The sequence below is a fragment of the Papio anubis genome, chromosome 11 (assembly GCF_008728515.1).
Source record: "Papio anubis isolate 15944 chromosome 11, Panubis1.0, whole genome shotgun sequence".
Classification (NCBI taxonomy): Eukaryota; Metazoa; Chordata; class Mammalia; order Primates; family Cercopithecidae; genus Papio; species Papio anubis.
Genome location: NC_044986.1, coordinates 30365162 through 30379940, shown reverse-complemented (window position 1 = coordinate 30379940; position 14779 = coordinate 30365162). Strand labels below are relative to the sequence as shown.

At 42.5% G+C, this 14779-nt stretch overlaps 1 protein-coding gene across 4 annotated transcripts in view; it reads left to right on the top strand.

Moving 5' to 3' along the window:
* The window catches only part of CNNM2 (cyclin and CBS domain divalent metal cation transport mediator 2), a 165543-nt gene that overhangs the window by 132043 nt on the left and 18721 nt on the right, over positions 1–14779 (top strand). For 2 of the 4 annotated variants that reach the window (XM_031652105.1, XM_031652106.1), the window contains exons 2-4: positions 3836–3979; positions 8493–8630; positions 10935–11104. In XM_031652105.1, coding sequence (XP_031507965.1) covers positions 3836–3979; positions 8493–8630; positions 10935–11104 — 452 coding nt within the window. Of the gene's footprint in view, positions 1–3835; positions 3980–8492; positions 8631–8832; positions 8898–10934; positions 11105–14779 lie in introns of those variants that run through there. The other 2 variants (XR_004176905.1, XR_004176906.1) reach the window with 2 other exon arrangements.

Genomic DNA, 14779 nt, shown 5'->3' with positions numbered 1-14779 from the left:
ATTCAGAATCCTTTTATTTATGTGGTTTCTATCTTTTGATATTAATATATTTGAATTAAAATGGAGACCTTCAAAACATTGGTTGATTTAAAGGACAGTAATCCATTGCATGCTAATATAGTGTTTTTAATAAAAATATTTTCTAAAACAAATGGTAGAAGAGTGCCATTGTTTTACTTTTTGCATGTCTAATCAAGCTAAAGGGAAGGCAGCGGGGTTCAGTCTTTTGCATTCAGTCTGTGTGGTATACTGTGTTAGTTGAAGTGTATCAGGAGAATCTGGCCTCACACAGGTACGTATTTGGAAAAGGGAGGAGTATCAGCTTTTTTGGACAGTGATGGGTATTCGCCTTTGATATTACATCAGAACTCCATAGGTAGTAATTTCTTAAAGGTTAGTTGCAATGTAGAATCTGAAACCATACCAGTGGACATTTGGACTCTTACATTACCTTTGTTTGGACTGAAATCTTCTTTACAGAAGAATATTGAATAATATATGTAGGTACTCCCCCTTCCAAATAATATATGTAGATACCTCCCTATTCCAGGAAGTAGAGCTTAACTCTCATCCTTGAATGGGTAGGCTAGACTTAGCAACTTGTTTTCAAATAATAGAATTAAGGAAAGGGAAAAATGAGTAACTTTCCAATGGAGAAACCTGGGAAACACAACCTTAACCAAATGATGAAAAAGGTCAACATCAGCAGTGATGACATATAACCACTGATGTGATGTAACTAGAAAACCTATAACCCAGTCTACTCATGGGTAAAACATCAGACAAGCTCAAATCGGAGGATATTCTGCAGGAGGCCTAACCAGTACCCTTCAATGTTGTCAGTGTCATAAAAAGCAAAGACCAAAAAACTGTCACAGACCAGAGGAGACTAAAGAGACATGACAACTAAATGTGGTGTGGTGCCTTGAACCAGACAACAAAACAAAGAGGATGTTATAGAAATAATCAGCGAAATCCAAATAAAGCCTGGAGTTTACTTAATAGTAATGTACCAATGTCAATTTTAGTTTTGACAAATATATCATGGTAGTGTAAGATGTTAACAATGGGGGAGACTGGGTAAAGGGTTTATAGGGACTCTCTGTACTCTTTGCAACTTTTCTGTAAGTCTAAAATTATTCCAAAATAAGAAATTTTTTTTAAAATCCGTTGTTCTGTCTTATACTCCAAATGGATTGTGTACTCTTGCATGATTTTGTAACATCATTACCATAGTCACTTGAAAATTATTGGTTCACTGAGTTATAGAGATCTTCAAAATGTTGACAGATTGCAATATTCAGTATTTTAAAAAATCATTTGTTACTATCACCAGCAATCTCATCAGAAGAGTCTTTAATTGTGAGAAGCTATTACGCTCGTGGTGGCTACAAGTTTCCCAAAATTTTAATTTTCTTTTTTTGAGACAGTCTCACTTGTTGCCCAGGGTGGAGTGCAATGGCACCATCTTGGCTCACTGCAACCTCCACCTCCTGAGTTCAAGCCATTCTCCTGCCTCAGCCTCCTGAGTAGCTGGGATTACAGGCACGCACCACCATGCCTGACTAATTTATTTTGTATTTTTAGTAGAGACAGGGTTTCACCATGTTGGCCAGGTTGGTCTTGAACTCCTGATGTCAAGTGATCTGCCTCCCAAAGTGCTGCAATTACAAGTGTGAGCCACTGCACTCAGCTTTTTTTTTTTTTTTTTTTTGAGTGGGAGTCTCACTCTGTTGCCTAGGCCTGGAGTGCAGTGGCACAATCTCGGCTCACTGCAACCTCCGCCTCCTAAATTCAAGTGATTCTCCCACCTCAGCCTCCTGAGTAGCTGGAATTACAGGCACACACCACCACATCCAGTTAATTTTTGTATTTGTATTTGTATTTTTATTTTTATTTTTATTTTTATTTTTTTTTGAGACGGAGTCTCGCTCTGTCGCCCAGACTGGAGTACAGTGGCCTGATCTCAGCTCACTGCAAGCTCCGCCTCCCGGGTTTACGCTATTCTCCTGCCTCAGCCTCCCGAGTAGCTGGGACTACAGACGCCAGCCACCTCGCCCGGCTAGTTTTTTGTATTTTTTAGTAGAGACGGGGTTTCACCGTGTTAGCCAGGATGGTCTCGATCTCCTGACCTCGTGATCCGCCCGTCTCGGCCTCCCAAAGTGCTAGGATTACAGGCTTGAGCCACCGCGCCCGGCAATTTTTGTATTTTTAGTAGAGACGGGGTTTCACCATGTCGGCCAGGCCGGTCTCAAACTCCTGATCTCAGGTGATCTACCCACCTCAGCCTCCCAAAGCGCTGGGATTACAGGCATGAGCTACCGTGCCCAGACAAAATTTTAATTTTCTGATGAAAGCTCAAATTTTATCATTGGTAGTCCACCCTGCCTGTTGTTTTCCTTGATGTGACAGGTTCATTTTTGAGAAAATGCCTGACATATACCCAAGTCGGTATAACCAGTTTGTCTAGTAGTCAGTCTTTGAAGTAAAAACATTCAATAATGAAAATGGCTGGTCCAACTTGCAAGTCAATCACAAGAGTCTTTCCTCAGCACAGCTGCCATACTTCAGAATTCAACAGAAGTGTTTTATGGCAATTCTCAGGTTGTTATAGAGATTACCAAAAGACATGTACTTGGGTCAGGATTTAATGAAATTAACGTTTACTGCTTCAGCAAGGACTTTTTTTTAAGACAGTGTCGCCGGGCGTGGTGGCTCAAGCCTGTAATCCCAGCACTTTGGGAGGCCGAGACGGGCGGATCACAAGGTCAGGAGATCGAGACCATCCTGGCTAACACGGTGAAACCCCGTCTCTACTAAAAAATACAAAAAACTAGCTGGGCGAGGTGGCGGGCGCCTGTAGTCCGCACCTGTAGTCCCAGCTACCTGGGAGGCTGAGGCAGGAGAATGGCGTAAACCTGGGAGGCAGAGCTTGCAGTGAGCTGAGATCCGGCCACTGTACTCCAGCCTGGGCGACAGAGCAAGACTCCGTCTCAAAAAAAAAAAAAAAAAGACAGTCTCTTACTCTGTCACCTAGGCTGGAGTGCAGTGACTTGATCATAGCTCACTGCAGCCTCAAACTCCTGGATCTTCCCACCTCAGCCTCCCAGGAAGCTGGGATCATAGGCGTGCGTGTCCAGCTACTTTTTCTGTTTTTTTGTAGAGACGTGATCTCACGGTATTACCTAGGCTGGTCGTGAACCCCTAGGCTCAAGCAGTCATCCTGCCTGGGCCTCCCAAAGCTCTTGGATTACAGGAGTGAGCCCCCGCTCCCAGCCCAGTACATTTTTAAGAGAAGCTACTTCCTTCCCTTTACTGCATGTGCGTTGTGACAGAGAACAGCAATCACTACGTGCAGCTCGCTCCCACTACCTTCATCTGTGCTAAGGTGCCTTTCACCATCAGCTCAAATGTCAACACAGTGAAAACGGCCAATAGCATCTTAGTATTCTTATGAAAATAGTTGGGCCTCACGGACCTCCTAGAAGGGTCTTGGGAATCCCTAGGGCACCATGAACTTTGAGAACCACTCTCTTTAGGTGGCAGTTGCTGAAAGATTATGCACCAAGAGACATTACCATTAGGAAGCAGAGAACAATGGTGCAGTGCCATGTATGTCGAGGGTGACACTCTTCTGGCATAACTTTTTCTGCCTTTTAATGGCTCATGAAGTTCTTCCATTTGTTTGTGATATCTCAGTACAATTTTAAAATGCTGAAACAGAGATATTGGTAATTCGGCATCTGTGTTTGCTGATGTTTTTACCATATTACGTATAACATGTCATTCAGGAAATTCAGAAAGTCACTTCCTAAACTTTTTATTTTCTCTAAAGGTAAATCCCACCTGGCTATCGTGCAGCGGGTAAACAATGAGGGAGAAGGAGATCCGTTTTATGAAGTTCTGGGAATTGTCACCTTAGAAGATGTGATTGAAGAAATCATCAAATCTGAGATTCTAGATGAAACAGATTTATACAGTAAGTAGCACTGTCTGAGTGTATTTCCTGAAACCTTTGCTTTTTTTGTTGTGCTGTTTGTGAGTCATCTGACAGTTCTCCAGTTGCTGCCTCTGTTTATAATGATACATGACGTGTGTAGGCCGTGCATGACCTGTCGGTATATTCCAATCCCTTTATCAGAAGGAGCATATCCTGTAATGTCAAGCGACAGCATTGTTCTGGCTGCTTCTAACCACCGATGAGGGCATTACTTGTTCTAAACAGAAAACTGCTGTTGGTTTTGAATTTTATTTTACATATGTTAAAAAAAAAAAAAAAAAAAACTCTACTAAAATTTCGTTTTATACAACTAGGTATATTGTTTTCAGATAAACTTCTGTTTGTACTTTTCATAACTCAAGTACTCTTTAAAGTGAATGGGAGGCCAGGCACAGTGGCTCACATCTGTAATCCCAGCACTTTAGGAGGCCAAGGCAGGAAAATCACCTGACGTCAGGAGTTTGATACCAGCCTGGCTGACATGGTGAAACCTTGTCTTTACTAAAGATACAAAATTAGCTGGATATAGTGGTAGTGGTGCACGCCTGTAATTCCAGCTGCTGTGGAGGCTGAGGCAGGAGAATTGCTTGAACCGAAGAGACGGGGGTTGCAGTGAGCCAAGGTTGCGCCACTGTACTCCAGCCTGGTTAACAGAGTGAGACTCCATCTCCAAAAAAAAAAAAAAAAAAAAAAAAAAAAAAAAAAAAAAAAAACCACAACGGAATGGGATTTGTTAAACTTATGGATGACAACTGTTTATACTTTCTTGTTCCAGAATCCTTGGGTCGGGGTTGGAGGTGAGATTTGCAAGTGTAGTTGGCTGGGGCAGTGGGTTGGGGGTGTGGGAAGCAGGATAGGGTAGGGTTCACAGTAAGAATGTGTTTTTCCTGTTCTCTGCTTCTCTGCCTTCTCTTTTGGTGAAGGTGAAAGTGGGGAGTGGCTCAGATCAGGGCAGGGTGAGGTGAGTATGGATACCTTATTTGCCCAGGTGTAGACTTGATCCTGAACTGAGTGTTGAACTGAGTCCTGTCTCATTAAAGTATAAAACATGATTGCTGGACTGTGGAGCTTAAATCTTCCTTGGCCGCACCGTTAGCAATGCTCAAGGGTTCCATAAAGCCAGAGATGGCCCAGGCCTGAGATGTTTGGGGGTCCCAAGGGTGGGATAGAGAAAGAGCATCTGGGCTCTGTGTATGCTGCCTGGTTTTAAAACATGTCTTCCGGAGGGGAAATTGACTATTCCAGCTTCCCAACAAGCTGGTCATTCAGGGTAAAGTCTGCTTTCCTCAAAGCAGGGTGCTTTTTATTCAGTCCTGCTAGAAGGAAACATCCCACATTTTAAAACGGAGGAAGTTTGGTAGGCCAAGGCCGGCAGATCACAAAGTCAAGAGATCATGACCATCCTGGCCAACATGGTGAAACCCCGTCTCTACTAAAACTACAAAAATTAGCTGGGCGTGGTGGCACGTGCCTGTAGTCCCAGCTACTTGGGAGACTGAGGTAGGACAATCACTCGAACCTGGGAGCCGGAGGTTGCAGTGAGCTGAGATTGTGTCACTGCACTGCAGCCTGGTGACAGAGCAAGGCTCTGTCTCAAAAAAAAAAAATTGAGAAAGTCACTGGGCGTGTTGGCTTACCCCTGTAATCCCAGCACTTTGGGAGGCCGAGGCAGGTGGATCACTTGAGGTCAGGAGTTAGAGACCAGCCTGACCAACATGGTGAAACACCGTCTCTACAAAAATACAAAAATTAGCTGGGTGTGGTGGCACGCACCTGTGATCCCAGCTACTCGGGAGGCTGAGGCAGGAGAATCTCTTGAACCTGGGAGATGGAGGTTGCAGTGAGCCAAGATTACACCACTGCACTCCAGCCTGGGCAATAGAATGAGACTCTCTCAAAATAAATAAATAAATAAATAAAACTGAGAAAGTCTTCCCTGTACCCACAAAAGAAAAAATTTTACATTTAACTAATGACTGTCTTCTGAAAACATATCCTGTTTTATCCTCACATCTGAATAGCATTCTTAAAAAGCACCCTTTCCCACATCTGTTTTATCCTTTCCTCACTTAGAGGGTCATCAGAGGTCTCAGAGAATATTATTTGTGTGTTTATGTTCTTTTCATCCTTCCTCACAAATGACTATTTAAAAACTGAGTGTGGCCGGGTGCGGTGACTCATACCTGTAATCCCAGCACTTTGGGAGGCTGAGGCAGGTGGATCACAAGGTCAGGAGATTAAGACCATCCTGGTCAACATGGTGAAACCCCATCTCTACTTTAAAAAATACAAAAATTAGCTGGGCGTGGTGGTGTGCACCTGTAGTCCCAGCTGCTCGGGAGGCTGAGGCAGGAGAATCACTTGAACCCTGGAGGCAGAGGTTGCAGCGAGTAGAGGTCACACCACTGCACTCCAGCCTGGTGACAGAGCAAGATTCTGTCTCAAAAAAAAAAAGTGTGTCTTTGTATTTCTTTGTCCCCAGGGGTGATACTTACTATTAGAAAGGCGATGTACCATTTAGGAGATCCTGTATTTGCACTTCAGTTTTATACAAATGTTAGTTTAACTTCTTTTAAGCCTTGATTGGACTGATTTCCTACAGAAGTGTTGCCTAATGTTACCTACTGGCTCAAGATGCTGGACTTGTGATTTCATGTATTTCTTTTCTTTTTTTTTTTTGATACTAAGTCTTACTCTATTGCCCAGGCTGGAGTGTACAGTGGAGCGATCTCACCTCACTGCAACCTCCACCTCCCGGGTTCAAGCGAGTCTCCAGCCTCAGCCTCCTGAGTAGCTGGGATTACAGGCACCCACCATCGCGCCTGGCTGATTTTTATATTTTTAGTAGAGACAGGGTTTCATCATACTGGGGAGACTGGTGTCAAACTCCTGACCTCAAGTGATCCACCTGCCTTGGCCTCCCGTAAGTGCTGGGATTATAGGCGTGAGTCACCGTGCCTGGCCAATTTCAGGTATATTCTTGATCTGGATAGAGATTGGGAGTGACAGCTGTTGCCATTAGAATTATTTTTAAATTCTGTATTGATTTCTGCTGTCTAGTTCTCAAAAGAATTGAGGCAGACGAAAAGTAGAAGTTGTGATCACCTTCTCAGGAAAAGCCTAGTAATCAATCTGTTTTGCTCCATGCAAGAAACAATAATGCAGTGAGTCAATTATTGGGAAGGAGCAAGCGATTGGGGTCTTGTCTTTAAGCTCTTTTTTTCTTGATCATTACTTTGTCCAGAAAAGTACTTAAAAGATGGTTTTGCAGGAAGTACCTTTCAGGTCAGGAGCTGGCAAACCACAGCCGATGAGTGCCTGTACTCTGCTTCTGTGTAACCTGCAAGCTAAGAATGTCTTTTCACATCTTAAAATTGTTGCAGAATGGCCAGCGTGGTGGCTTATGTCTGTAATCCTAGCACTTTGGGAGGCTGAGGCAGGAGGATTGCTTGAGCCCAGGAGTTCAATACCAGCCTGGGCAACATAGTGAGACTCTGTCTCTACAAAAAATTTAAAAATTAGCTGGGCATGGTGGCAAACACCTGCAGTCCCAGCTACTTGGGAGGCAGAGGTGAGAGGATCACTTGAGCCTTGGAGTTGAGGCTGCTGTGAGCTGCGATTGTGCTGCTGCACTCCAGCCTGGGCAATAAAGCAAGAACCTATCTCAAGAAAAGAAAAAAGAAAAGAAAGAAAAAAAAGAACAATTACTTTGTGACGTGCAAAAATTATATGCAATTCAAATTGCAGTGTTCATAAAGAAAGTTTGATTGGAAAACAGCCATGCTCCTTCATCTTTCTAAACAGCAGTGTGGAGACTGTGTAGACCCGCAGAGCCTAAAATATTGATTCCCTGGACCTTTTCAGAGGAAATTCACGGACCACTGTCCGGATCCCATTCGCATCTGCTTGACCTTGAGGATCTCATGGTCTGGAGTAGCAGTGAAGCAAACAGATATTATTAAAACACTGCTCTGCGAAAGCATTCTTGTTTGTTTCTTAAGGGGGTTTCATTTGTGTGTTGTCTTTCAGCAGAGATGAGGGGCCTCTTACAGGTAGGGACACTCCTCCCTTGTGTGTACACAGTGGTGGTCCTTTGCTGGAGTATGGTGACATTGAGCAGCAGTGGACTGTGCACTCCAGGCTGCACGCCCTGTTGCTATATGCTTCTGTGGGTCCTGTGAGAGGCTCTGTCAGCATTTGCCTGATGCTATGCTCACAAGGGCCCTCTGCAGACCTTCCTGAAGTACATTCACTAATCAGGCTGCCTGTGGTCACTCGCTGTGGACTGCGTGGTGCCCAGGCTGCTGTGCTGAGTTGATGAGGATCTGGCCCTCCCTTCCTCCTTCCCTGTGGCATCTGTGCATAGAGCGCCTGCATCTGGAAATACAGTCCAGCCCTTCCAATATATTTTGTCTTTTTCATTCAGAAACAGCCCTGATCTCATGGGATGCATTTTCTTATTTTTTTTTTTCTCTTTTCATTCCTCCCTTAGCTGACAACAGAACAAAAAAGAAAGTAGCTCACCGGGAACGAAAGCAAGATTTTTCTGCCTTTAAGCAGACAGACAGCGAGATGAAGGTTAAAATATCACCACAGCTCCTCCTGGCCATGCACCGTTTCCTAGCAACAGGCAAGTGCAGCTTATCACAGTTTGAGATCTCTACCAACCCTGGAGTGTGTTTCTCACCCACCACTGACTGGGGTGGGCTGGGGGTGGACACTGGGAAATGGGGTGATAAGTAATGCCACTTTTGTGTTTTGTTTTTTGTTTTTTTGTTTTTTTGTTTTGTTTTGTTTTTTTCTTTTTAAATTCTCTCCTCTCCTATGTTCAGTGTCGGCATGAACCCTCTGAGACATTTACCAGGGGTGGACCAGTAACTTAAAATTGGTCTGAAAGGTAAGGATGAATGTTAGTGCCACACTGCATGTGAACAGTAGGCCAGGCCATCTCCTTCCAGCTAGGTCTGTGGGAGAGCCAGCTGGCGGAGCAGGCTGATGGTGCCAGCCTGGCACCAGCTTGTTTGATGGACAATTGAGTCCAGTCTCTCTTCAGCTTGTCCTGGAAGCACAGTTGGACATCAGTGGTAACACAGGGGCTGTGATTTGCAAAGAAGAAAACTAGGTTTTCACAATTAAATCTTTATCTTTTATGGTTTTAATGAAATCAAATTCTAAGAACTTTGATATGGATTTCTTGATGGCCTCCTCAGATCAGATTAACTCGAGTCCATTTCAGGAGGCAAGTGTTCATGTTGTTTAAACCACCAACCCAGCCGGCACTGACTGCTCCAGAGAGGTCAACGTTGAATGAACTTAAGATACTGACCAACCCTTCTCCCATCCCCAGATGCTCTCCAGGGTTGAGCTCTGGTGGCCAGGGGAAGTGTGAAAAAGTCTAAAGCATCCATTGGCTTTAGAAGACATCAGTGTCCCTGATAGGCAGCCAGTGCCTTTCATCTGCATGCAGTAGACTTAAACCATGTTTAAAAGAAGGCTAGCCGTAACCACCTGACGGAATGCTGTGTAACTCTTTAAGGTCGCGTTCTCAGAAGCCTGGAAATGCTCAATATAATATTTATCACATTAGAAAATATTCATAACTTAATACAAAGTGGGGAGAAACAATCTAAAACTATGTGTACTTTAAGATTAGAGTTGTGTTTTTGTGTGTACACACATGGATACATGAGCACACGTGCCTAGGCATGGCACTGGAAAGAAATTCTCACTCAATTGCTCAGAATGGTAATCTGAGTGGTTGGCTTATAGATAATTTTTACTTTCTTCTTTTTCTGTATTTTCTAAAATTCCTATAATGACTGTCTTATTACAAAAAAGTCAAGTTAATACAGAACTTACAGCTTTCATAAATACATAATTAGAAAATAACAGACAATGTCTTTCACTTATTATTCTTTTTCTAGTTTTGATAATACTGTTCCTCATCATTTAAGAACCACAAATTAAAACTAAACATCTAGGCCAGGCATGGTGGCTCATTGCCTGTAATCTCAGCTCTTGGGGAGGCCAAGGCAAGCTGATTGCTTGAGACAGTCTGGCCAACATGATGAAACCCTATCTCTACTAAAAATACAAAAATTAGCCAGGCATGGTGGTGGGCGCCTGTAATCCCATTTACACGGGAGGCTGAGGCAGAAGAATCACTTGAACCCGGGAGGTGGCGGTTGCAGTGAGCCGAGATCGCACCACTGCACTCCAGCCTGGGTGACAGATTGAGACTCCTTCTCAAAAAAAAAAAAAAACGCTAAAACTAAGTCTCCTACTCTGCTTCTGAGATATCATAGAGTCCAGTTGTAGGATAGCACCTTTCAGTCAGTAATTTTTGTTTTTGTATTTAAAATAAAATTGCTATCTTCGTAAATACTTTTGAACGTTACTTTTTTTTTTTAATTAGCATGTTGATGTGTGCACATGCCCTGCTCTTATTTCCAGTCTCAACCCTCTTTGTTCCCCACATTCCTCGGGGTAGTTGAGTGGGAGAGGGAGACGTGGGGCACCCGTGTGTGTGCGCTGGCACTAACCGCACCCGATGCTCCTGACCTTGGCTTCTTCCTTTGGCTGTTTGTCGACAGTCAGACTGTTATGGCTTGTTGAGGGGCATCCCCCGCACTCAAGGAGCCCGCTTGCGGTTGATTTTCATTTCTGTCAGTCAAATTAGTGTAGTTTTATGAGGACTGAAGTCCATGATGGGTTGAAAAGGAAAGAAGTAAAAGGAAAAAACGTGAGAATTCAGCACTTTCTAATTTCTCCCAGGTAATCTGTCCCCAGTGGATCACCAAACGGAAGCCTCATCCATCCAAATACTATCACTTTGATTCCAAGTATTCTTATCTAAACACCTCAATTACTATTAATAGTATAATTTTTCTCCCTCCGTTTGAAATGTAATATCAAGTTGTGTTTATATCTATAGAAGTAGAAGCATTTAGCCCATCCCAGATGTCAGAGAAGATCCTTCTAAGGCTGCTAAAGCATCCCAATGTCATCCAGGAACTGAAGTATGATGAGAAGAACAAGAAAGCCCCTGAATACTACCTCTACCAGCGCAACAAGCCAGTAGACTACTTCGTTCTCATTCTGCAGGTCAGAAGAATTATTCAGTAGTGGTTTGCTCTCCCTGAGTATCCATCTTTCAGTTTGGTGTAAGTGAATGGGTGTCGCCGTGTACATACTGAACCCTTTCTATAGGGGGCAGCCTTAGACATGGGATAATTTCATCTTCCTGTTTTCATATCTGTAAAGTAATTCTAATTAAAGCATTGCCAATAGTTACTTAAATTTTCAATACTAAAAGGTACTTTGACTGGGTGCAGTGGCACATACCTGTAATTCCATCACTTTGAGAGGCCAAGGTGGGAGGATTGCTTGAGGCCAGGAGTTCAAGACCAGCCTGGGCAACATGGTGAGACCCCTGTCACTACAAAAAATTTAAAAATGAGCTGGATGTGGTGGCATGCACCTGTGGTCCCAGCTACTTGGGAGGCTGAGACAGGGGGCAGTGGGCGGGGGGATTGCTTGAGCCCAGGAGGTTGCCATGTTTGTACCACTGCACTCTAGCCTGGGTGACAGAGCAAAACCCTGTCTCAAAAAAAAAAAAAAAAAAAAAAGTTGGGGGGATGCACTTAGTGATTGAGTTCGATGAAAATGGTGAATTCAATTGTTAGTATTTTTTGAAGAGTTTGGGAGAGTTTACCAGTACATGTCCGGATCTCAGTGGGTGTTTGAAATTTAAGTGTCATGGTTCTTTGGTCCTTTTTCCATCCTTTTTTCCATCCTTCATTAGGACTTAAGTTTATACAGCTTCTTAGAGATACCTTAGCATCTCTTCCATTAACACCACCAAAATAATCCATTTGTTGCTGTTTTTATTCCTGGTTACCAACCAAACTGTTTTATAGAGGAACTGATAGGATAATTACAGCCTCTTACACAGCAGGGTAGCTAATTCCTTCTCACTGTAACATAATTCAGTATGAGGTGGGAAGGTCAGTTCATTCTGAACTTCCTTTGAGTGGCTTTGGTGTGGGTTGACAGGAGTCCTTGTTTTATCACAGTCTCACTTAATAGAGCTCTATCCTTGGCATGGAGGCCAAAGTGGATATTAGTCAATTAAATGCTAATGTGATCAAATGTGTAGATTCAAACTTGGGAAAGTGTTGTGTTCATGTGACCCTGTGTTTGGGCAGCATTGTGGTGTCTGGAAGCAGGAGTGAGGAGTAGGAAAATGCCGAGGGTTAGCTAATTGCATGTCACTTTCTTACAGTCCTTCTTAGAAACTTCTGTTTGCGAGTTTACTAATTTAGTACCCTGATTCATCTTCTAAATTTAGTTTTCCTCAATTGTTTTTTTTTTCCTCTCTGGAGATACATAAGCTTGAAACTCTGAGTGCACTGTTGGGAATTTAGTTTATTTACTGCGGTAAGGGAATAAAACATTCATGTTTCTCATAAGTGTGAGATGTGAATATTCCTTAAGCCTGAAGAAACTGGATACATTGAAGACTGTCACAGGAGGAATTGGAAGATTGACATTGTGAATTTCAGTGGTAATATTAGAAATGATGTGGTTTTCAGTTGTCTCCTTTTGTACAGTTAGCATTTATGAAGTTGTGATTCAGTAATGCTTTATTGCTGTATAAGAAAGCCATGGGTCTAAAAATCTTATGGATAGGGGACTTCATAATCTCTGTCCATTTACAAGTAAATCTTTTAAGATATTTTTGATAAGACATGTATATTTACCTGTGTTTGTATACCAATTTGTGTTAAATACATATAGAAAGGTGACAAGTTTTTTGAACTGTTAGGCTGATAATGCCATGGGGGTTTTATAAGTAGTGTGTATATGTTTGATGAACAGGACTTACGGAGATGTTTGGTGAAAAACATGATCTTGCAGACAGACAATTATCTAAGGTACGAAGAGAAGAGCAAAATGAAACACCCTCACAGTTTTGGTCAATCTGGCATAGTTGCCATCATTACAAAGCATATTCTACATAATATGTCACTGAGCCAACACTGGAAGTTCCTGCCACTTTAGGGAGCATGTTCCACTTTTTTTCATTTTTATTTTTTATTTTTTTATTTTTTTTTGAGATGGAATCTCGCTCTGTCACCCAGGCTAGAGTGCGATGGTATGATCTAGGCTCACTGCAACCTCCGCTTCCCAAATTTAAGCAATTCTCCTGCCTCAAGCTCCCAGGTAGTTGGGATTACAGGCATGCTCCACCACACCTGGCTAATTTTTGTATTTTTAGTCGAGATGGGGTTTCACCTTGTTGGCCATGCTGGTCTTGAACTCCTGACCTCAAGTGATCCACCCGCCTCGACCTCCCAAAGCACTGGGATTACAGGCATGAGCCACTGTGTCTGGCCTCCGCTGCATTTCAAGAGCACTAAATAAGAAGGAAGCAGTAGTATCTGCCTTCCCCTTCCTGGCCTCAGTGCTGGTGAGATGCTCTCCCTTCAGGAAAAAAACCCTTTAAGTAACTGATAGGAATATAATTGTAAATAGAAACACATCATTTTTTAGTTTAGGTCCTAGATAAGATAAATTCCAAATTATTCAAGGAAAATTACCTAAGTAAACAAGAGTATTTTGTAAGTTACCATGTATATACCTCCCACTACATATGCATAAAAAAGCGAAAACTTCAAGTTATCTGAAAAAGTAGATCTTTACACTAAAATGCATTTCAGAAGCAAAAAAGACAGTTAAAAGCACAGTAAATCATGGAAAAAACTTTATTGGCTCTACATGCTTTAAATAATAAAATACATATGTAAGTAGAAATAGGAACATAATTTTGGTGGAAGTGTTTTTTACACCATCATAAAAGATCAGGCATACTGAAAAAAGTCAGTTTTAAACTGAATAACTCGTAAAATAGAATTAACAGATTTAGAGAAAATTAAACATAAGCTTTTTTGAAAGTATATTTCTCTTGATTATGTGGGCTGGGTGTGGTAGCTCATACCTATAATCCCAGCACTTTGGGAGGTCAAGATAGGAGGATCGTTTGAGGATCGTTTAAGGCCAGAAGTTTGACATCAGCCTGGGCTACAGAGCAAGATCCCCTTCTCTACAAAAATTTTTTTAAAAATTAGCCGGGCTTGGTGACCTGTGCCTACAGTCCCAGCTGCTCAGGAGGCTGAGGCAGGATTGCTTAAGCCCAGGTGTTCGAGGCTGCAGTGAGCTATGATGGTGCCACTGTACTCCAGCCTGGGTGAAAGAGTGAGAATGTCTCAATAAAAAAGCTATGTGACTCATAAAATTGATCATTTATCATGTTACAGTGTACATGCTAGTAAATACAAAAATAAATTTCATAAAACTACCTGAATCGATCATAATGAAATAAAATTAGAAATGAAAAATACATAAAAGTGCTGGGTGTGGTGGCTCATGCCTGTAATCCCAGAACTTTGGGAGGTTGAGGTGGGTGGATCACTTGAGTCCAGGAGTTCAAGACCAGCCTGGGCAACATGGTGAAACCCTGTCTCTACAAAAATACAAACATTAGCTAGGAGTGGTGGCTGCTACTCAGGAGGCTGAGGTGGGAGAATCGCTTGAGCCTGGCAGGCAGAGGTTGCAGTGAGCCGAGATGGTGCCACTGCACTCCAGCCTGAGGGACAGAGTGAGACCCCATCTCCAAAAAAATAAGATAAATTTAAAGAAAAGGCCATATATTAAAAAATACTAAGCCATGTTAAAATTGTGATAAATTCTTTTATGTAGGCTTATATTCAAGACACA